The following is a 24,631-nucleotide window of genomic DNA, read 5'->3' as shown; positions in this document are numbered from 1 at the left end:
TATGTTCAGTAGATTTTGTCATGTGTTTGTAGGACTTGGACCTTTGCCTTGACCCCGACGTCCCAAGAACTAATGTGAGTGGTATTCTTAATAAAGTTATGTTCTTAAGGTTTTGATAAAGCTTTGCCTTGTTTTGATAAAAGTATTTGTTAAGCATGAATGACATCCCTATTTTATGTATCAAGTATAAGCTTTGTTTTGAATGGCATCGTATCAAGTAAGCTTTGTTTTGACGACATTCTCGGAAAGTCCCTCGTGCTGGAGGACTCTAAACTTTCGCAGCACCCTTGATTAGTACTCTAGTGTTAAAGGGCTACGGGCCTTTGTAACATAGGTCCCTCGTGCTGGAGGACTCTAAACTTTCGCAGCACCCTCATTTGAGATATCTCCCTTGCCACCGACTGCCTTGTGCGGGTGGGTTTGTCTAATCGATCCCGGGTTGATTATTCCCTTGTTTTGGAAGTCCCTCGTGCTGGAGGACTCTAAACTTTCGCAACACATCTTGTTTTGGAAGTCCCTTGTGCTAGAGGACTCTAAACTTTCGCAGCACATCTTGTTTTGAGGGTCCTTTCGTGCTAGGGGACTTTAAGCCTAAGTAGCACCGTCCTTTCGTGCTAGGGGACGTTAAGCCTAAGTAGCACCCTTGTTAAGATATCGGCCACCTACGGACTATGAACGGGTGTGCTCGATGCCGAGGTTATGCTTTTGTTTTGAAGGACCAAGGTTATGCCGAGGTTATGTTTTAAGATTTGACGTATGTTAAGTAAGTTTTGAAAGACCAAGTTCAATTAATGTTTTATTTCAAGCCAAGCTAAGCTATGTTATGTATGGTTTTGACAAGGATATACTATGTATTGTTTTGAAAAGATCTCGGGTATCATTCATTTAACCTCTTTATTACTTATACCATTCACTGAGTATTCAAGCTCACACTCCCTATGTATGTATGTAGGTCACAAGTAAGAAGTCGGCTACGCCGAGATGTGTGTTTTGCAAGATGTTTTGGATGCAAGTTATGTTGGCAACATTTATGTCGACAATCCTGAAAATTATGTTTCATGATTTGTAGCTCAAGTGTTTTTGTTTATGTCGGCAATTTTGATGCTTATGTATTTCGAACATGTCGGCTTGTAAAGCCCTTTTGTTAAGATGTAATATGTATTTTTGTACTTCATTTTATTCGTATTCAAGTTTTAAAACTACGTAAAGATCTATGCCATTCCATTTGACTTATGCACTGCTCTTATGGACCACTTGTATTTTAAATTACTGCTTCCGTACTTGTGAGCCCCATATATTTATACTCTGATCGTGTGTGAATTTTGAAAGTTGGCCTTCGGTAATCTCGGATTACTGGCCATCACAGCACCAAACTACTAGGAGCGGTTTGGGGTCATGACACGTGTAGATTTGGAAACCGCTCTAATGGATCCTCACAGAGTTTTTCAAGTTTTTTAGAGTTTTCTGGGCAGAAAATTGCTCAAGCGGATTTTGGTGGATTTTCTAGGCAGTTCTCTGGAGCAAACCACCTGTGGAGGCAAAAAGTCTGCTCGTGCAGATTTTGGCACGTCTGTCTCAAATTTTGTGTACTTTTCCTCAAAACTGATGCCCAAAAACGTGTTTTGGGCACTTTTTCACTCCTCTCTCTCTATATTCATCTTTTCTCTCCCTTCTCTCTACAAACACACCCAAATCCAAACTTCTCTCTAAGATTTAGCTCAAATCTTCAACAGTTTAAGGAGGCTTTTTACACCAAATCTAAGAGGGCGACAAGGGCTACATTTATAACTGATTGGATCGAGTTTTCACCAACTTTGAGTTCTAGGGTTTTCTTCCCCTTCATCTCCCAAGCTTGAGGTAAAGATAATCATTGAGTTATATATATATTTTTTCAAGACTATGTTTGTTTGAAGTATTTCTTATATAGCGATCTGGGTTTTGACCCGACCTTCATAGTATTCTGGACTCGGGTTTTGTGGTTTAATATTATATCCATGTCTTGTTTTCCTCATTTGACTCTTTGCATTTGAGCTTGAGGGTATGTTGGGCATGTTTGGAACAGGTTGGTGGTTAGGTGGTCCAAATTGTTCTTGCCCAAATTTTGGTCTCTTCGCTCGAGCGAGGTTTATTGCGCTCAAGCGAGCCTTGTGTAATTTGCTTCTTCGCTCGAGCGACGTTTCTTGCGCTTGAGCGAGGTCTGAGGGTTTTCAGGTTTCCTTCCCAGACGCAGGATTTCTGGAGAAGATGGAGTTCTTCGCTCGAGCGAGGCTTCTTGCGCTCGAGCGAGCGTTGTGTTATTTGTTCCTTCGCTCGAATGAGGCTTCTTGCGCTTGAACGAGGATGTGCGTCTGTGAAATACCTGAAGGTATGTATTCTACACTCGAGCGAAACTCCTTGTGCTCGAGCGAGCATGTGCATCTGTGAAACTTCTGAAGATTTGTATTCTACACTCGAGCGAGGCTTCTTGCGCTCGAGCGAGGTCACTTGTTGTGTCTGGTCGCTCAAGCAACAACTCCTTTGCTTGAGCGAAGACCGCGCATATTAGTTCGGAGCAGAGGAGTTTTACATCACTTTTTGAATCTCTTTTTGCTAAAAACCCTAGATCAGCTGTCTCTTTCTCTCTCTAAAATACTCTCTCTCTCTCTCTACAAATACTCCATGATCTAAGGGTCTCTCCACCCTACTCCCTTTAATAAAGAGTTAGAGCATCTTGTGGGCTTCCTCTTGATCCGAGCAAAATCGAGTTTGGGCACCTTTGAGTTTCTTCTTCATCTCCTTTGAGCTTCTACACTTGAGGTAGAGATATTCTACACCTTGTGATGGTTTTTAACCTAGGTATTTGTCATTTTGTATAAATGGTGGGATTTGGGGAGGTTTTAGTGAAGTTAGGGTTTGAAATCAAAAACTAAAGAGGGGTTTTCCATGTGGATCTCTAAAGTGACTATAGGCCTTGTATATGATGTTTCTCTAGTGCTAAATGGTGGAATCTAGTCATTTGATTGAATTTGAGAAAATGGGGAGATTTGCCCTAATTTGAGTTAAATAAATTATTTTGTATAAATAATGAAATTGATGTGGGAAATATGAAATTGGGATGGTGTATGAATGAATAGTGTAGTTGGATTTGTCATATCACTCACCTATGAAAATTTGATAAATTATTTGTTTAAAAGATTGTATATCCATTTAGAAATATCTGTTTTGGGCTATCGGTGGAGGATAGCTATGATTATTGTAGACAATGCATGTGGATTAGGTGAACTGGAACCATCGTTAAATTTATGTCATTGAATATGACGGTATGTTTGAGATATTGAATATGTGTCGTGGTTAGTCATTGTATATGACGGTGATTTTAATGCATTGTATATGTATTTTGTTTGGAAGGAAATAGGGGATGTACTCCATTGTTTGGGAGGAGATAGGAGATGGACTCCATTTAAAATTAAGTTGGCCGGAGTGTCCAGAGTGAAAGTCCCGAAATCTTATATTTTTGGGGTGCCAATTCCCTCGGATGTGAATCCTGTAAAATGGCAAGAATGTTTAAGTGTTTTGAATAAGAAAGGTTGTTGAATTGTGAACCAATGAATTGTAGTTTCATTTGGTCTGTTTCAATGAAAATGAACTTGACCTATAAGTTGGTTGAAAAGAAAAAGGATGGAAATGAATTGAGATACGATAATCTACGTTAAATGGTCTTGGAGAGAATATAAGTTGGTTATGTAAATTGAACACTTACTTGATACTCATTCTTTAGTTAAACTGCATATATTGTGTTAGTTTGTCTCTACTGGGCTTTTTGGCTCACCCTAGTTGGGAAATCATTTTCAGGTACAGGTGATATGCCACCTCCAAGGACATAGCTTGGGAGGACCAGGGCTGAAGGCTCTATTTTTGTTATATTTATGCTTTAATGTTTATTCAAGCCGAGGGCTTTATATGTAAAAGAGTTAGGACTCTTTCTTTTGTTGTAACCAAGTGATAACTTGGATAGATGTAAGCCCATAGGGCATTTATTTTGTTGTTGTTATCTTAATATTACATCCTATAGATTCAGGATAAACATTTATGAATGTATAATGCATGTGATATCTCTTTTGTAATATAAACTCTGATGAATAAAGTATACCACTTTATTATGTTCATGGACCTTATGAATGGTTTATTGGTGTTATATTTTGGGGGCGTTATATCTTACATGTTTGAGTTATGGTTTGGCTTGATGAACCCTAGATGATGTTAGAAAATGATTTTTTTTTTTTTTTTTTTCTATTTGTCTCAAAACTTTTGAGAATATGAACTATGTTCTAAGGTGTGGGTGTTGTTTTGAAAAAAATCTTTTCAAAAATGGAACAAAAGCCTTGTTTTGGTGGAAAACTTAGAATTTGGGAATTTTAGGAAAATATTGAGATATTGTAAAATTTATGCTTAATAAATTGTTATGTGAAGAAATGATGGAGAAATTTGTATAATTGTATTAAAGAATGAAATTCATGGAGAAAATGAAAATTGTTGACTTTGAAGCTTATTGTTGATTTGTCTTGGAAAACCAATGTTTAGAAAATGATTTTTAACATGTGGAGAATACATGTATGTTGATGTTGTTACATTATCTCTTGGAAATATATTACGATGTTATATTGATAAGAGATATGAAAATTTGATCGCAATGGCGGATTGTGTGATGGAATTGAAAATTGGACTATATTAATGCATTGTTTCATTATTGCATTGCCATTCCATTTTATTATTGTTGCAATTAATTTTGAATCTTGCATTGGAAAAGTATTGTTTGAGAAAGGAAATTGTTTGTGAAACAAGATCTTTTTGGATTTGTTTTGGGATAAATACGTTAGTAAGTCCGGATAGAAGATGTAGTTGGTATTGGTTAAGTTGGGTTGAGTGTCCATTGTGAAAGACTGAAAACACGCACGGAGGAGGTACCACGTGCCTTCCGGTTAGCAACCGGTAAAGTAGGGATTAATAATGCTTGTTCTGCCTACTTGCAGACACCAACTTAGGGATTACCTAAGTCATATTTACCGCCCCTTTTGAACTACATTGAAATCATTGAATTGTTAAATTGTCAAATTGCATTGTGCACAAAGTTTTCAAAAGATATATATATATATGTATATGTTTTTGAATATGGCATGGCATATACATTCATCTCAGGAGATTGTATAAAATGCATATACTTTGTTAAGATTTTCCTACTGGACTTTATGCTCACCCTATGGGATTTTGTGCAGAAAAGGATGTGGTGTGCCCGCCGAGTAAAAGGCGTGGAATATATTTTGAGAGCACAAGACTCTCTTCTTTTGTTGTAATTATTTTTGACAAGCCAAGAGCTTTATATGTATAGGTTTGAAAACTACTTTTGTGTAACCGGGTTTAAACCTTGGAAAATTGTAGCCCTTGAGGGCATTGAATTGTACTTGATGTATTGTGTCACATGCTATAGATTCATATTCTAGGAATGTTGAATGTATAACTACATGTGGAACATTCTTTTATAAATCACTGGAGTTTAATGAATATCCATGTTGGAGATTTGATGACAATGTAAATGTTGAGACTTTATTCCTTATATATATATATATATATAACATTGAAAGGGTTGATTAGTTGTAACGCCCTGAAGTAATTCAACATCAACCACCACATCAACTAATATTTACTAAATAATGACAATAATCCATCCATCTTTACTTGATTAATGAAACGAGCTTATGCAAAAGTTTCATATGCGGATATACATTCAATGATAAGAAAAGAACGCATGAATCTATAGCATGTGAAGCATCTAGGCTCAAATAATTAAAATTCCCATAAGGGCTTACATCTTCCAAGGCAATAGCCTGGTTTCACAAAATGGTCTCTCGAACCCATACATGTGTTAGCCTTTGGCTTACAAAAATTTACCACAAAATAAAGAGCAATCTACTCTTCTCAAAAGATATCCATGTCCTCAACTCGACGGGATCACCACATCTTTACCTGCACCAAAATCCCATAGGGGTGAGCATAAAGCCCAGTAGAGAAACCTTAACAAAGTATATACATTTATACAAGATTTCCAGCATTTAATGCAAATGCAAATGCCATTCAGTGCCATTTTGAAGATAATCCCATGTCATGATTTTCTTGAAAATCACCATATTCTCAATAACATTTTGCAATCTTATCAATTTCAAACTTCCAATTTTAATCATTAGAGGCGGTAAATACGACTTTGGTAATCCCTAGGTTGGTGTCTGCAAGTAGGCTCAACAAGCACTACCAATAACCCCACTTTACCAGTTGCTAACCGGAAGGAAAGTGGTACCTCCTCCGCGCGTGTTTTCGGTCTTTCACCCCGGACACTCAGGCCAACTTATCAAATTCATCTATACTTCCTAACCGGACTTACCAACGTATTTACCCCATAACATTTCAATAGTTCTCATTCACAATATTATTTTCTCAATGTAATGTTCTCAACTCAATTTAAGATGCAATACAATCAATTGAAAGAACATATAATGCAAATGATGCTCAGAATTTCATAACATCCTTCCGTTTTTAAGTATCCCATCAATGCTACAATGTCAACTACATATCCCATTTTCCTCCTTTTAATAGAAGTCAACAAAATACTACTGGTTCAATTAAGTGCAACATCACATGACAACCTTCACATTTTGTACCATCCTCAATACCTTAGCCATTTCAAGGCCTTATGCAATATCCTTGAACATTAAAGATTTCAATGTTCATAGTTCATGTGACTCAACAAATAGATCAACTCATCACTATGCATGTATAAGCATTTGTTAACAAATTCAAATATAGTCCCCAATTTCTCATACTTCAAGGGGTCATCATACTTAAAAGCAATCAATATAGAATACTCACTTTTTTCAAAGAAAACCCCCAATTTCTAGGTTTTCACAAAAACCCTAATATTTTCCATTTCTTATGTAAAACCTCACTATACACCCCAATCTTCAACCCATGTGTCCAATATTTCAAGAAAGATCATTAAAAGAATAAAGGATGAGCTTCTTCTACAACATCCCCAATTTCTTAAATCAAAAACCCATTTTCGAAATCAATCAAGGAAAAGTTCAAAAAAAGTCAATCAAAAGCTTGCAAAATGTATATATAACTCAAAGGAGACCTACCTCAAATCTTGATGAAGATATTAATGAAACTGTAACGCCCTCAAAATAAACCCATAAATCATACAATCTTAACATGCTTAGACATAAGAGAATAAAGCATAATTTCATTAATCAGAGTATTCATTACAAAAGTATTACATGTTGACATCAAAAGTAAATGCCCTACGGGCTTACAACTTTCCAAGTCGACACTTGGTTACAAAAAAGAGAGTACTAACTGAAAACACAAAATAAACCCTTGGTTTGATTTACATGTAATACACAAAAATAAACAAGAGCCTTCAACTCCCACAGCCATCCAAGCTAAGGCCTCGGAGGCGGCATAATACCTGAACCTGAAAAATGATGTCCCATATAGGGTGAGCTAACGCCCAGTAGAGATATGCTAAACATAATATGAGCAATAACTAAAACATTAGCATTCGATGAATGTTTAACTCATATATACCAACTTATAACACATTTCAACTTCATGACAAATATGTCCATGTTTCATTCCATTTTCCATTACTTATCCAGTTCTCAATTTATGAATAAGGCTCAGAACCTGGCCAATAATTAAATGAGACTATAGCTCATATCAAAACACTTCTATACTCTCATAAATGATACACAGATTCGTTATATCAATAACACATTAAAACACTTCCATACTTCATAAATGATACACAGATTTGTTGTATCAATGGAGTTCATCCCATATCTCCTCCCAAATAAAATTCGGTTTAGGAGTCCATCCCCTATCCTCCCCTAAACTGTGGAGTGCATCCCCTATCTCCTTCCACACAACGCAATGTATATAAACACATATCATATACATGAGCATTCAATACATAAATTTGATGTATTATTCCAACCGTCATATTCGATTACATAATCAATTGATTAGTTTTAATTCGCCTAATCATCATGCATTGTCTACAACAATCAAGACTATCCTCCACTGATAGCCCAAAGCAATTTATTTCTAAACAGATAATAAATGTATCAACAGATAATTTGACAACAATTTCATAAGTGAGCGATTAATAAATCCAACTCCACCATTCCCTCTTATAATGAGCCAACTTCATTATTTCCAACTTAATTTCATATTTCCATAACATTCCCAAATTAATTATATAAATTAATTCATACAACAATTTAGGGCTTTCTCCCCCTTTTTATCTACAATGACCCAAAGGTCCCATCTATCATCAACAACATCAAGACCATCATTTTAAGACCCAAGATACACATTTATGAGTCAAAATAACCAAACCCCTCTTTATTCATTTTGAAACCCTAACACCCAAAATTACCCAACTTCAACATTACATCAAAATGACCAATAATTTATGTCAAAGACCATAAAAATGAGTAGTTATCCCTACCTCAAATTCAGAGCTCAAAGAAGAAGATGAAGAAATTTGAAAGTGCTCTAAACCCCAATATTTTCGGATCAAAATGTAGCCCTCAACAAGCTCCACACTTTTTACAAAGGCCTAAGGATAGAAGATCACTCCTACTAGATCAAACCCTAGAGAGAAGTTGGAGTTTTAGAGTGAGGTGCTCTCCAATGGAGGTTTTGAAAAAGAAGGAGAGAGAAAGAAAGTCAAAAAGTGATCCAAAATGTCACTTTTCAGACTGATATAAAAGTCGCCCCGCTCGAGCGTGGAACTCCCTGCTCGAGCGTCAGACACAGACTCACGCTCAAGCGTGAAAAGCGCCACTTGAGCGTCGATTGCACACTTCCAGAAGTTTTGCAGACCATGGTTCCCGCTCGAGCGTCAGACTCCCTGCTCGAGTGGAGGAACAAAATTGAAAGGGCCCACTCGAGCATCAAAACTCCCGCTCGAGCATACAATGACTTGCAAAGAAAATACTGGGAGATGAATATTCACACTCGAGCGTCAAAACGCCCGCTCGAGCGGATGAGCAACAACAAAGGGCCCGCTCCAGCGTCAAAAGCCCCGCTCCAGCGTGAAAGCCAAAATCTGGGCATTAACTTTTGATTTCTAAACACAACCAACCTGTTCCAAACCTGCCCAACACAACCCAAGACTCAAGTACAAAGAGTAAATGATGAAAATGAGAATAAGACAACAACATAACCACGGAACCAAGTCCGGAATACAATAAACAAAGAAAGGGAAAATTGGGATCGTTATAGAAACCCTAGGATCAAGGATGAGAGAGCTTTGATTTCTACCACACCAAGTGAAACTCTAGCTTTTGATCTCCAAAGCTTGAGAGGGAGAGATGATGATGATGATAATGATGATGAATAATCTAGATCCAAGGGGTTGTAAAATCAAAGAGTTTTAGTGTTTGAAGAGGTTTTCTAGAGAGAATGAGGAGAAAAATAGGGTTTAGAATGAGAGGGAAATGCCTAAAATGTGATACACACACGACCAAAAAGAGAGAAAAAAACAGAGATTCGGACTGCCCAGAGTGCCGCACGTACGGCGCCCAACCCCGCACGTGCAGAGCGTCATTCCCCGCACGTGTGGCCCTCAACCCCGCACGTGCGGTGGTCCCCCGCACCTCAGTCCGCACCTGCTTTTTAGGCAGTGTGCAACCCTCTGCAGTCCAACCCTCACCGCACGTGCGGCCTCACTCCCGGCACGTAGGGCCCCACCCTGCACGTGTGGCCTAAGGACACCGCACGTGTGGCCCTGGCCCAGCAGCCCAGAATTTTCTGGTTCGGTCCCCGGGCACTCCGGACTCGACCGTGCACCCACCGAAACAAAAGAAAAGCCGACCCGAAATAACAAGGGTGAGAGTCAGAGAAGAGACATCCGGACACAGAATTTCAAAGAAAACAAAAATGAAGAGGCGTGTAGCAAAACCGATCATCACAATTTGGAATCAAGTTAATGTAATTGGAAGTTAATGAGTACTTATTGTGTTATTTATTCGGAGCGTTACAATTTCTGACAATTATAGGAACCTCTTCTGTAGTTTCAATAATTATAGAAACTACCCTTACTTTTTCTGACATTATCAATATCCCCCCCCCCGGCGGTTAATTTAAGCCAAACTGTGTTAACTTGGTTATGCAAATGACTATAATACCCTTTACACTTAATACTTTTTAATTGTAATTTACCTATATATTAAATTATCATTTTATCTCTCACAATTATTATTATTATTATTTATTATTTATTTTTATTTTTTTGTATTTCCATGACTTTGTATTTTTTTTTCCCACTATAAGCTTTGAACATAAGTTTAAAAGAAAAAAAAAAATCAATCATTAATCAAATTAAGAAAGAATATCCATGTTTCTTATTTGAATTAATTTTGAGATTTCATTTAATAAAAATAATTTAAATGAAAGAAACAAAGAGGGAGATATAGAATTCAGATATAATAAATAACAAATTATTTGAGTATTTTATTATTTTCAAATAATTATTTTCAAATAATTTATTTCTTCAAGTAAAATTCTATTTTAATTAGATGTAAGAAATGACAAATTTAAATAGTTTATTATTCTTAAATGATTTCTTTATCTTTCATTCTCTATCATCTAATTTTAATTTATTATAACGTGATTAGATATTTTTTCACTTTTTTATTTATTTTTAAAATTTTTATTATTAAGGTGAGAAATATATATTGACTTTTTTTTTTAATGATAATTAAAATTGAGAATAATATAGAATTGTGAAAAGATAAAATGATAATTTTTTTAAAAATATATATTTATGAGGTAACATTTGGTAATTTTTATAAGTCAATTTTTTTATTATAAATATAAAATGATATTATGTTTATTTTTCTTTAAAAAAATTAATACAAAAATATGTTTACAAAACAAAAGAAAAATTCATATTTCGTAAGTTGCTATGATATTGGGTGATGCTAGCTAACATTGATGAAAGAGAAAAAAAAATGATGAAAAAAATTGAGGAAAAAGAATAGAGAAGAGAACAAATAATAATAATAATAATAATAATAATAATAATAATAATAAATTATATGGTGTTGCTATTTGCTGCAGTGACATGAAAAAATGAATGAGAAAATAAATAGAAAGAAAAAGAAAGAAAGAAAATAAAGAAAATGGAAAGAGAGGAATAATTTCTCCAAATATATATTTTTCATGCCGAAAAAAAAAATCAAATACCTATATGTATTTTTAAATTTTTATTCAAACTCTAATTTCTCAAAATAATTATTATAAAATTGGCAGTCTTTTTAAAAAATAAAACATCTTTTATACTTTGTTTCGTAATTTTCAAATAAAAGATTGTATTTAATCTAGTATAAGGTTTAATGATGATCAATTTGTGATGACCGGTTCCTTTTTCTCCTTTTCATTTCTTCTTCGATCCATTTTCTGTTATCCTCGTTGAATTTGAAACGTCCGGAAATTATTTTCTTGTTTGTATCTTAGTCGTTGTTGAATATCACTTTTTCGGAAGGTGTGCGAGTGAGTCTGGGGTACCCGGGAGCGAAGTTGAGATTTTGAGCGACTGGGCCAAGGCCGCACGTGCGGAGGAGGGCCGCTCGAGCGGTGGAGCTTGACACCCAGATTTTTTGCTACTGTCTAGAGCGCACAAGTGGAGCACGAGCGGTCAAGGTGAGCCGCTCGAGCGGTGGATTTGGCCGCATGAGCGGCCAATTAGGCAGTCCGAAACTCTATTTTTTATAACATTTTGGTCCGATTTTTTTACACATTTTGCTCATTTCTCTCTCTCTCTCTCTCTCTCTCTCTCTCTCTCTCTCTCTCTCTCTCTCTCTCTCTTGAAGCTAGGGTTTCATCTCTTCTTCATCAATCATTAAGGTAGGGGTTTCTTTGATTCTTTTCAATACCTCTACTATGGATAGACATGTGGTAAGTTTGTATTGCATTAAACCATGTTGATATGGATTATTTTTCGAAAATCATGATAGAGGGTATATGATATGGGTGTAGAGATTGAAATATTATGTGGTGGGTTGATGTTGGGTTAATTTGGGGTGTGATTCTTTATATTCTTGATTAGAGAGTTAAAACCCTAATTTTGTTGAAATGCCTAATGGATAAAAAGGGGTTAAAATTGTTAAATAATTGTGTGATGAATTTAAGAAATTTGATGAGTGATTTGAGAAATTGATTTATGATTAAAATGGGTTTCATAATTTGAGCTTTTATCTGTGTTGGATTGGCTATGTTTAAAACACAACGAGTTGATGAATTTATCATGTTATGAACCAAGAGATTTAATTATTGATGTGGTTATGCTTGGGAATTAAAACGAGTTTTCATGAATTTGTGTATTTGACTTGTGTTAAGTTGATTTTAGTTAAGTCCAACAATTGATAATTCGTTGATTGATAAAAAGGGATTTAATCATGAGATTAGAATTCATTGAGTTAAACCTTCGTTAAGTAGAAATGGAGTAAATTGTGATTGTCTAATCAATGTGGGAGTTCCTTGTCTAAATTGTGAAAGTTGAGTTGTGATTGGTGTACTTTGCGTTTTGTAAATTTGGAATTTTTTTAAATTAAATATCAAAGGAAGATGAAACGATAATGTCCTCTTAATTGAGAAAAGTACATCAAGCGATAGATGAAACCTTGGAGTCGTGTTGATTGTTGGTCTAAAACCTTGGAGAATTGGTTAATAGTATTATGAGTTTAACATATGTCTTGCTTAGAGGTTTTGTCCTTGGTCATCGGCGGAGGATGACATTGTGATTGTTGTTGTGATTATATGTCTATAGTACACTTGTGTTATCCATGAATGTGGTATGAAATGATGGTTGGAAGATGTGCAATGCGCTGAGAATCAGAGGTACCATTGCCTTCCAGCTAGCGCTTGGAGAATTGGTTGCGCTGAGAATCAGAGGTATCATTCCCTTCCAGCTAACGCCTGGAGAAATGGAGGTAGAGGTACCATTCTCTTCCATCTGGTTTCTGGTAAATTGGCATGTTATTGTGGAGAGATGTATCATTGGCCTACCGTGCTGCGGCAGGTCGAGCAGGGGGTTGTGTATCGTCGTTGTTTCATTTCGATTGTGTATCATGTATTATGATAAATTGTGGTTTTGCAAGGTTTAATGGTCTCACATGTTGAGTAATTGCATACATTATAAATTTTGAGAGTGGTTGAAGGAGTTTCGCCATAAGTTATCTTATTGAAAGTATTTCTTGGATTATGAGTTTAAGTTGTGGAATGTGATGAGTCCGTTGAGACAAATCATGTTTATATTTGAGTTACGAACAACGTGAGAAAAATGAATTTGATGAACGTGTTTTCGAAAATTAAGTAAGGGTGTGTAGTATTTTGATATAAAATGGAAAAAAAAAAAAATACGGCCATGGTGTGATAGTTGTTTAGATGGAAAAAGGAATAATAAAAGTGAATCTTGGTGTTATTGAATCAAAAGAATGTTTTGAGAAAGTTATTATTGTAAGTATACTTTAATTATAAAGTGTCACATTATTATATGGTATGAGCATTCATGATCATAGCTATCTGTAAGTTGTTATTGTTGAGGATCATGTTCAGATCCCTACTGGACTCTATGTTCATTCCACGTTGTTGAATCTTTTTAAGGTGATAATCAGGATGTGCTTCAAGATTTTGGATCTTCTTATTTGTTGGCCACGGGGCCTCTTTTGTGTGAGCGGAATGCCATTGATGTAAAAAGGTTACACCCTTCTTCTTGATTTTTAAATGATGTAAGCCTACGGGCAATTTATCTAATTGTACATTTATTTTGCATTCATCCTTACCCGAGCGAGAGAACTTTTACTGATGTACTCATATAAATGTAATGAGCTTCCTTATATTATCTCTGAAATGGAATTTATATTAATGGCTTTGGTAATGGATTCCGAGTAATAAAAAAGTGGGGCGTGACACAATTTATTAGCTCTTTTTTTTTTAGATAAGGCAATGTTTGGTTATTCTACTATATATATATGCTTGTCTTAACAATTTAGAATTTTTTTTTATATTGTATAGAATTTAATAGGGATTTTTATTGATAAGTCCAATTTAGAAGTGTTTTAACCCAAGAAGTCCATGAATAAATTTTTTAACCCATTTAGTCTCATGTATGTATAGTTTTATTCCATAAAGTCCATTTTCTTGATTTACACTATTTTCTTGGACACTTATGCCCTTATATTTAATTTTGATACCCTTATAAATATTTTTTCAACGATTAGTAATTTAACTATGCGAACATTCATATTTTAAAATTCACATTTGTAGGAATGTAAATTGGCCCGTGGGCAGCCCGAAACCCGCCCGCGAGCCAGGGCGGGCCCCGCCCGTTGACAATGTGAATATTCACATTGACATGTTAAAATTCACATTAATAGGAGTGCAAAATTGGCCCCCGTCCCGTGGTGGCGCGAAACCCGCCCACGGCCCATAGGCGGCCCGGGGCGGGCCCGGTCCAGCCCGTTGACAATGTGAATGTTAACATGTCAATGTTAACATTCACATTGATAAGAGTATAAATTGGGCCGCGGCCCATGGGCGGCCAAAAGCCCGCCCGCAGCCCGGGACGGGCCCGGCCCGGTCCGTTGACAATATGAATATTCACATTGACATGTTAACATTCACATTGATAGGAGTGTAAAATTAGCCCGCGCCTCGTAGCTGCCCGAAACCTGACAACGGCCCGTGGGCGGGCACGGCCCGGCCTGTTGACAATGTGAATGTTTACATTGACATGTTAACATTCACATTGATAAGAGTATAAAACTAGACAGCAGCCCAGGGCGGGCTTGACTCGGCCCGGCCCGGCCCGTTGACAATGTGAATATTCACATTGACATGTTAACATTCACATTAATAGGAGTGTAAAATTGGCCCCCCTCCCGTGGCGGAACGAAACCCGCCCGCGGCCCATGGGCGGCCCGGGGTGAGCCCGGTCTGGCCCGTTGACAATGTGAATATTCACATTGACATGTTAACATTCACATTGATAAGAGTATAAAATTGGCCCGCGGCCCATGGAAGGCCAAAAGCCCTTCCGCTGCCCGGGGCAGGCCCGACCTAGCCCGTTGACAATGTGAATATTCACATTGACATGTTAACTTCACATTGATAAGAGTGTAAAATTGGCCCGCAGCCCGTGGGCGGCCCGAAGCCCGACCGCAGCCTGAGGCGGGCTTGGCCCGACCCGTGACAATGTGAATATTCACATTGACATATTAACATGCACATTGATAGGAGTGTAAAATTAGCCCACGCCCCGTGGCTGTCCGAAACCCGTCCACGGCCCGTGGGCGGCCCGAGGCGAGCCCGGCCCGGCCTGTTAACAATGTGAATATTCACATTGACATGTTAACATTCACATTGATAAGAGTGTACAATTGGCCCGTGACCCGTGGGCAGCTCGAAGCCCGACCTCAGGCCAAGGCGGGCCCGGCCCGTTGGCAATGTGAATATTCACATTGACATGTTAACATTCACATTGATAGGAGTGTAAAATTGGCCCGCAGCCCGTGGGCGGCCCGAAGCCCGATCACAGCCCGAGGCGGGCTTGGCCCGACCCGTGACAATGTGAATATTCGCATTGACATGTTAACGTTAACATTGATAGGAGTGTAAAACTTGTCTATTGCCCAAAGCTCGCCCGCGGCCCGGGTAGGCCCGAACCCAAACCCGGGCCACCTCGGGCTGCACACGGGCTTCGAGCTGCCCATGGGACGCGAGTCAATTTTACACTCTTATTAATGTGAATGTTAACATGTCAATGTGAATATTCACATTGTCAACAGACCGGGCCGGGCCCGCCTCTGGCCGTCCACGGGCTGTGGGCGTGTTTTGGGCAACCACGGGGCACGGGCTAATGTTACACTCTTATCAATGTGAATGTTAACATGTCAATGTGAATATTCACGTTGTCAACGGGCTGGGCCCGCGTCGGCCTGGGGCCGGGCTTCGGGCTGCCCACGGGTCACGGGCTAATTTTACACTCTTATCAATGTTAATGTTAATATGTCAATGTGAATATTCACATTGTCAACGAGCCGGGCCAGGCCCGCCCTAGGCAGCGGGCGGGCTTCAGGCCGCCCACAAGCCACAGGCCAATTTTACACTCCTATCAATGTGAATGTTAATATGTCAATGTGAATATTCACATTGTCAACGGGCCGGACCGGGCTCGCCCCGGGCCGCCCATGGGACGCGAGTCAATTTTACACTCTTATCAATGTGAATGTCAATATGTCAATGTGAATATTCACATTATCAACAGGCCGGGTCGGGCTAGCCCCGGGCCGCCCACGGGCCGTGGGCTAGTTTCGGGCAGCCACGGGGCGCGAGCTAATTTTATACTCTTATCAATGTGAATGTTAACATGTCAATGTGAATATTTGCATTATCAATGGGTCGGGCCGGGCCCGCCCAGGGCAGCCCACGAGCCGCAGGCGGGTTTCGGGCCAGCCATAGGCCGCGGGCTAATTTTACACTCCTATCAATGTGAATGTTAACATGTCAATGTGAATATTCACATTGTCAATGGGCCGGGCCGGGCCCGGGCTTCGAGCTGCCCACAAGTCATGGGCCAATTTTACACTCTTGTCAATGTTAATGTTAATGTTAATGTTAATATGTTAATGTGAATATTCATAATGTGAACGGGCCGGCCCGAGCTCGCCCCGGGCGACGGGCTGGTTTCGGGCCGCCCACAGGCCGCAGACCAATTTTACACTCCTATTAATGTGAATGTTAACTTGTCAATATGAATATTCATATTATCAACGGGCCGGGTCGGGCCTATTTTTTTGGTTTGTGGGCCGACCCGGCCCGACTCGAATTTTTCCGGGCACCCACGAGGATCGACATGAGCCGGGCCCCTACACATTGACGATATAAACATTTATATTGACGGTGTGAACATTCACATTAAGGGTATTTTGGTAATTATGTCACCCATAGGACTTATTGAAACATAAGAAAATAATGTGAACTAAATGGAACATAAGTAGATGAAAAGGGTATTTTGGTCTTCTTATCTCAAATTGGACCTAATGGAATAGTCAAAAAGAATATGGGTTGGATGGAATAAAGCTCTTAGAAAATGGATTTATCAAAAAAGCTCCCAATTTAATAATTTTGTTTAACATTATTAAAATAATGTATGAGTCTTTATTAATTTTTTGTAAAACCTCAGCGGTTGTGAGTGAAATTTACTATTTGAATATATAAGGCCAATCTTGAAATTTTTTACTCATAGTACATGGCGTCAGCATGACGTCATTAGAATTCTGTTAAATAAATTAATAGAAGACTAATGGTAGAGAAATCTTAATAATAGTTTCAAAAGTAAAGATAATTTTTGTAATTATTAAAACTACAGGAAAAATTCCTGTAATTATCAGAAATTTCAAGGGAAGTGAGTGTAATTTACCCCCCAAAAAAAATAAGAAGAAAGGGAAAAGAAAAGATAAAGGAGAGGGGGTGCCCACGTGGGTTGCCTCTCTATTTATTTATTTTTTATTTTTTTATATTCAAATATTGATCTATTTATATATATATACATCAATTAAAAATATTTTAATAACACTTTAATATTTTGTAATATAAAATAATATAATTTTTCTTGTCACAAAATATATTTTTTTGTTTAATAAAACACACCATAAATTTGCATTTTAAACATTTATTATAATACAGTATAATAAATAATAACTACTCTCGATGTGGAACCTTCCATTCACATAATTAAAAAGCGCCAAACAGTTGAACATGTATTATATAAACCCAAATTAGATTGATTCTAAATTATGACTCTTGAATTAAATTTTCACTATAAACCAAACATGCCCCAAATATATATAAAACTAAACCCAATAAGTTTTACCTCAAGTCATGATTTTAACATCAAATCTCAACACAAAATTCTGCTATAAATTAAACTGAACACTGTTCAATTTGTGAATTTTCAAAAAATAAATACTCATGCATAAACACTTCATAAAATTTTCATAATGTTTGAGCTATACGACTATTTTTAAAATTTTACAAAAGTAAGATATTTAACTTAAGAGACACAAATTTCACCCTGAACTTGTGTAACAAATTAAAAATTGTGTTTCAATTATCATAAACCCATTTACAAATGATCTTTTAATATAAAAAATAAAAAAAAATCACTAATCACGTGGTGCAACAACCATTCAATTAAATTGTATAATGATTTTATAAATATAAAAAAAAAAATCCAGTCATTACAACTATTCACCAAATGAATCCACGGAAATTGAATTGACAATCTGCAACACTACACAAACAATACAAAGTGTATTGTCACTATCACCAATTTCCACCCATCAGATTTTGAGAAACAACATATGCTGGCTGCCAATAACTATTGAGTAAATGACTAGTGACACTCTAAAAGTCAAATGTATATACAAATAGCAACCAACACTCAACTATAGTGAATCAAATGGATCTCAAATTGTCAAATGAAAATGTCATTTTCTTTTTTTAACAAATTGCCAAATTAAAATGTCATTTTTGGCCTTATTAACATGTGAGATGCAGAGAGAAGGTGCATGCATGGCCAAATATTGGCAATTGTAAATTTACGCTTCATTTTTTTGGGTGGAAAATATTTTTCTATGTTTGGTGGTGGTAGTAGTGGTGGTAGAATGAAGGTAGAGGTAGAGGTGGTAGCATGGTAGTGGGGCAGCGGTGACGGTGATAGAGACAATGACAATGGTGGTGGCCATGGTGATGATGGTGTGGTGCTGGAGGTGAGAGTGGCGGTGGTAGTATACAAACTGGCTTTTGTTTAAAAGTAAAAAACATTTCATATCTAAATAAGCTTGTTTTTTGTTGATAATAAAAAAAAAAAAAATTTCATTGACTTTCGTTTTCTATTATTCCAAACACGAGAAAATACGAACCGAGCAAAAGATTCCAATCCAAGATCTTCAATATGGGAAACAATATCTTTACTACTTAAATAGCACACAACATATTTATTTTTATATCAAAATTAAAATTTATATTTTACAGATTTAACAAATACACTCATCAAGTAAACACACACCCACTAACATATATATATATATATATATATATATATATTAACCTTTGATATTGTATCTGCAACTTCCCAGCATTGCGTAATGCATCAGCTTGACCAAAATTTGCCATGGCTCCAAAAGCTACGCCGCTTAGATCAAATTGAAATGCACCACAACTACATGACACAAATCAAAGATTGCTACAATTACTGAATTCCCTGAACATATTAGATTTGACATACATGTCACCCAAACATATTTTGAAAACCATATATATGCTTATTAGATAGCTTAAATTAATGTATGAAAACAATGGGGAAAAAAAATGAAAACAATGAAAACATTTTCGGTGTTTCTCAATTTTAATGGGAAATGATTCTCTCCCATCCACAGTTTTACTAGGGGGTGTTGTTGGGGTTTATAGGGCCACCGCATATCCTATTTTGATAATTTTTTTAAAAATAAATTAGATTCATTTTATTTATAACTATATGATTTCATTATATTTGTTTAAAAAAAACAAATCACAAGTATAATTTTGAAATTGTCCATTCATTTTTTTCACAGACTAATATGAAAATATATATATGGATATAAATATGACATTAATCTAAATTTTATTTTATGTTATCTACACAAAAAAACTTTACAAATTGTGCAATTCAGATTATCAAAATAAGACCTATAATGTATCTTACGAACCAATTATCACAGTTCTATTTCAACAGTAAATTAGATAGAACTCTTTCCCATATTAATAATAGAAAGCAAAAGCATAAAAGAGGGCTTGTTTTCTTCAAATTTTAAGAGAAACCTGTGTAATTTACTCTAAATTGTACAACCAAAAACACATTTGTTTTATTCGTTATTTGAGATGAGCGGTAGAGAGGAATATAGGTGTTTAGTTGTAAAGGGTGAGCTGTCTTGTAAGTCTGAATAAGAAAAGATAGGGTTTAGTTCTATGATTTAAATTTTCTAAATTCTTAAATTATTATTTTTACCCATTAGATTAAAATTTCAGTATTGCTAATTTGCAGATATTGTCTCCAATTAAACCATATGAATTGAAATAAGAAACAATAAATGGATGCAATGCAACTAATAATTTAGGAATGAAGTAAAAAAACGTGACTATAGTTTACCGTATAACAAAATATTAAACTATTAAAAAATTCATTAAATATAACAAAATATGAAAATGTATTGAATTTTAATATATATATATATATATATATATATTTGTAATTTTTTTGTAATTGGTGAATTTTTTATTTTTTATTTCACAAATATTATATTTTTTAAGTGTATCTAAATTAGATGTATTTAAGAAATAAAAAATTTGCGTAAAATATTTTAAAAAATCACTAAAAAGGAAAACAAAACAAAACAAAAATATTCAATTTTTTGAAAAGTGAATTAAACCAAACAAGGTAAACGTATTATTTTTTCATCCATATAACTAATGTTACTGATAAAAATAAGTTGAGTGTTAACCCACTATCATTAGGAGAGGTTGATGTAAATTTACCGAACCACGCACTCATTTTCTTATTCATTATTTGAAGTAGAAAGAACTATGGGTGTTTGGTTGTCCAAATTGTAAAATTATTTTTTTAACCATTAGATTAGATTTTTAGCGTTAATGATTGGACAAATTGTCTCCAATCGGACTATATGAACTGAAATCATGAACAATAAAGACTAAATAGATGCAATTAATAATTTACAAATGAAGCAGAAAAAGTGACTATAGTTTAGAGCATAAAAGTAAATTTAAATATATATATATATATATATATATTAAAAAAGTGTCCAAGTCTTGTACCTTTTTCAATTGCAGCTACTAGAGTCAATAACAAACCTTTATGTTCGCTACTCATTTATTACGTCCATGATTTTATTTTTTATTTTTTCGCATGATGATTTCCAATCAAGTGCTTTGTATAAACATCAAAGGAAATAAACTAGCTTTATTATGTATGATACAAATAACTGCTAAGAAACTAAAAATAGACTAGATAAAAACTATAACCAAGCCATAGTTTTTCATGATCAAGCAAAAGATTGCAGAAATTCATTGTAATACTTACCAAATGACACCACTTGCATTGGCTAATTCACCTTCTTCTGTTCGTGTGAGCATGCTTTTTAAATCTCTTTCTGCTTTCGTTTCGTTCACCTTCAATGATCCTCACAAGCCATTGAGGTTTTCCTCTAGAGAACATAAGATATCCCATAACAAGTCCCCACACCAACCCACATATATAACCCGGTAATATGACTTCCCAGTTGAATCCACTTGAAGTATTGTCTTCTTGTTGAAACATCAAGGTTGGTGGTTGTGGTGTCCTTGGATTGCATGCATTTGACAATGGAGGTCCACATAATGCCAAGTTGTCAGTGTAGGAACCATTTAAGAATGTATCAAATTGGTTGCCTTGTGGTATCGGTCCTATTAGTTGATTTTGTGAAAGGTTTAAGACTTCAAGGGATTTCAAATTCCTTAGTTGTTGAGGTATCGCCCCATTGAGTTTGTTGGAAGAGAGGTCTAACCATTCGAGCATTGTCAAATTAGCAACAGATGTTGGTATATGACCTGTAAGCCTATTGTGTGACAAGTTGAGCCCTCGGATTGAATTTAACTTTCCAATGATCTGTGGAATCTGACCTTTGAATTTGTTTTTTGATAAATCAATTGCAGTGAAAATGGTTAGGACTTTTTCCATTTCTATGGTTGATCCTTTGATTACTATAGTCAAACGATAGTAATATCCACCAGCTGTTAAGTATTCCAATTTAAAACTGGCTTCGTCGACATTCATCATAGCATTGAAATTCTTGAAATATTTTCCCGGCAATGGACCAGTAAAATAATTGTCTGACAAATCCATAACTCGCAACTTAAGGAAGGGAAATTTGGCTTTGGAAGCTGGCATGGCTCCATTGAATTTGTTAGATCTCAGTATTAGAACTTGCAACCATTGTAGTTTTTCCAACCAATATGGAAATTTGTCGGACAACTTGTTACATCCAAGATCTAGCACTCGTAGATTTTTGCAATTGACTAAAGATTTTGGTACTATCCCCTCAAATCCATTTCCATTAAGGTTGATAGTATGAAAGTAATTTCCCTTTACAAATGTATTAGGAATGGTGCCAGAAAAATTATTCTTCCCCAGATCAAGCACAGAGAAACCTAAATTTCCTAAACATTGTGGAATAACACCATTAAAGCTATTATTAGACAGGACAAGAATTTGAAGGGAAATTGCATGGCAGAGCATGTCTAGCTTACCACTGAAGTTATTTGATGAAAGAATGAGACTATTAAGGCTCACGAGTTTGAAGTTTGAACTTGGAAACCTACCATGTAGGTTGTTACTGCTCAAATCAACATCAACTAAATAAGTGGATTTGAACTCTTTTACATGCCCAGTCAATTTGTTATTACGGACGCTTAATTGATTCAATGCTGGTAAGCTGAAGACCCAAGATGGAATTTTACCATTGATTAAGTTATCATCTAAACTTAACAACGTTAGATTTGGAAATCCAATTATTTGTGATGGAAGAGGTCCTCTTAGCTGATTATGCGACAAATCTAACTCAACCAGTGATGTTAGGTTTGAAACCAATGATGGGAATGGACCGCTGAAGTTATTTGAACCAATATGTAAAGAAAGAATACTTTTACTGTTGGGTAAAAAATCCGAAATTATACCTTCAAAATTATTACCTGAAACTTGCAAGTAGACGAGATTTCCAAGGTTTGAAAGTGAAGATGGGAGCATGCCAGTGAAATTGTTATTTTTGATGTCTAAAACAGTCGTTTCCGTAAGGTTTCCGAGAGACGTAGGGATGGATCCATAAAATTTACAATCATAGGCAGCCAACATTTTCAAGGACTTCAAATTCCCAATTGAGTCAGGTAGTTCTCCAGAGAAATTAGTTTGTGAAAGGTCCAAGTACTGGAGAGGACTGCTTGAGTTTATAAACTCGGGAAAATAACCAGTGAGAGCAAGATTATCAAATATACGCAACTCATTCAGATGTGGTAAATTGAATATTCCGTCAGGAAATTTTCCAAGCAATCCACACCAACTAAGATCGAGAAGTGTTAAAGAAGTGAGATTGAGCAAGGAATTAAAGACCACTGAAGATATGCTTACACCCGCAAGATTAAGTTCTCTTGCCTTGGTTAAGTTTTGAACAAGTAATTCAAACCTCAAATCATTGTAAGAGAGATCAAGCGAGACCAATTTGCTCAGAAAGGAGACTTCTATAGGGACTTTGCCAGAAAAAACAGAGCCAGAGAGGTTGAGGTGTGTCAGTCTGGTGAATCGACTAAATTCAGATGAGATTGGAGACATACCAAAGTCATTGAAAGCAAGGTTGAGGCTTTGGAGGTGAGGAAAGTAGTAGAAGATGGTGCTATTGGGGTGGATGGTGCCGTCGAGCCAGCTGCAACTGAGGTCGAGGCCAATTACTTGACTTGTGTTGTTGTCACACTCGACCCCATCCCACGAGCAACAATCAGAACCCTCCTTCCACGACTCCATCTTCGGGTAAGAAAGGATTCCGTAGTAATAATCACAGTAATATTCGGAAGCAAATTTATCGAAGGATAATTGTTGCTTAAATTGGAGCAATGCAGAGCTCTGCTCTTCAGTGCACAGTTGGGCATGCAAACAAGTAATTTGGAAAAAACAAAGAAACAAAAAGAGGTGAAAGAGTCGATTGTTAGAGACCATCTTTGCCCCTAGATTCAAAAACAAAGGTTGTAATGGTTGCTGACTATTAACAGGGGGGAGGCCAAATGCTTTATGGCCAAATGCTTTATGGTTGCTGACTATTAACAAAGGTTGTAATGGTTGCTGACTATCAAATATGGTTTATTTTCATTTTTATTGAATATTTTTTTAAAAAAATAATTAAAAAATTTAAATTTAACTTGATAAGACGAACTAAGAAATTTAAAAATAATTTTAAAAGTCTAGAAAAGACAAAAATAAGCGCCCCCCAAAAAAAAGAGACTTTTTGGCTTATTTTTGACTTTCTCATTATTTTGGAATTTTTTAAAAAATTTACTTTTTAGATTATACAAGATGGGGCAAAAAATGAAAAAGAAAATTGAGATAATTTTGAAAAAAAATTAGGATGAATTATACTAACAGTCCCTGTAGTTTGAGACTTGTGTCACTTTGATCCCTGACCTTTCAATTGCGATACATTTGATCATAAATTTTGAATCTCGTTTCAAATAAGGACAATTGAAGACATTTTAATTCATTTCAAGGCAAAGTCATCAATTTGATAAAACATAAACTAGTTTGACAAAAATAAAAATTATTTCTACTCACCAAAGGTAAAATATATAAAATGATAAATCTTTTATCTTTTATTTTTTTACCAAATTAATTTTTAGTATCCGTTTGGATGATGATCATGTAATGGGTGATTGTTTTTGTTGATATTTTTATATGGTT

The 24,631-nt window shown here is 36.0% G+C and overlaps 1 protein-coding gene across 1 annotated transcript in view; it reads right to left on the bottom strand.

Annotated features, from left to right (window-relative positions):
• Nucleotides 1-23,704, bottom strand: part of LOC114292227 (uncharacterized) — a 30,862-nt gene extending 7,158 nt beyond the window's left edge. Inside the window, exons 1-2 of the mRNA XM_082923252.1 lie at nucleotides 21,267-23,704; nucleotides 19,211-19,321 (exon numbers count right to left, since the gene is read on the bottom strand). Of these exons, the coding sequence (XP_082779378.1) occupies nucleotides 19,211-19,321; nucleotides 21,267-23,704 (2,549 nt within the window). The remainder of the gene's footprint in view (nucleotides 1-19,210; nucleotides 19,322-21,266) is intronic.
• Nucleotides 23,705-24,631: the final 927 nt, after the last annotated feature.

This window comes from Camellia sinensis, chromosome 4 (assembly GCF_055761805.1).
Source record: "Camellia sinensis isolate YWXY chromosome 4, ASM5576180v1, whole genome shotgun sequence".
NCBI classification, from domain to species: domain Eukaryota; kingdom Viridiplantae; phylum Streptophyta; class Magnoliopsida; order Ericales; family Theaceae; genus Camellia; species Camellia sinensis.
The sequence above is the reverse complement of the archived record's forward strand: the minus strand, read 5'-3'. Positions and strand labels throughout refer to the sequence as shown.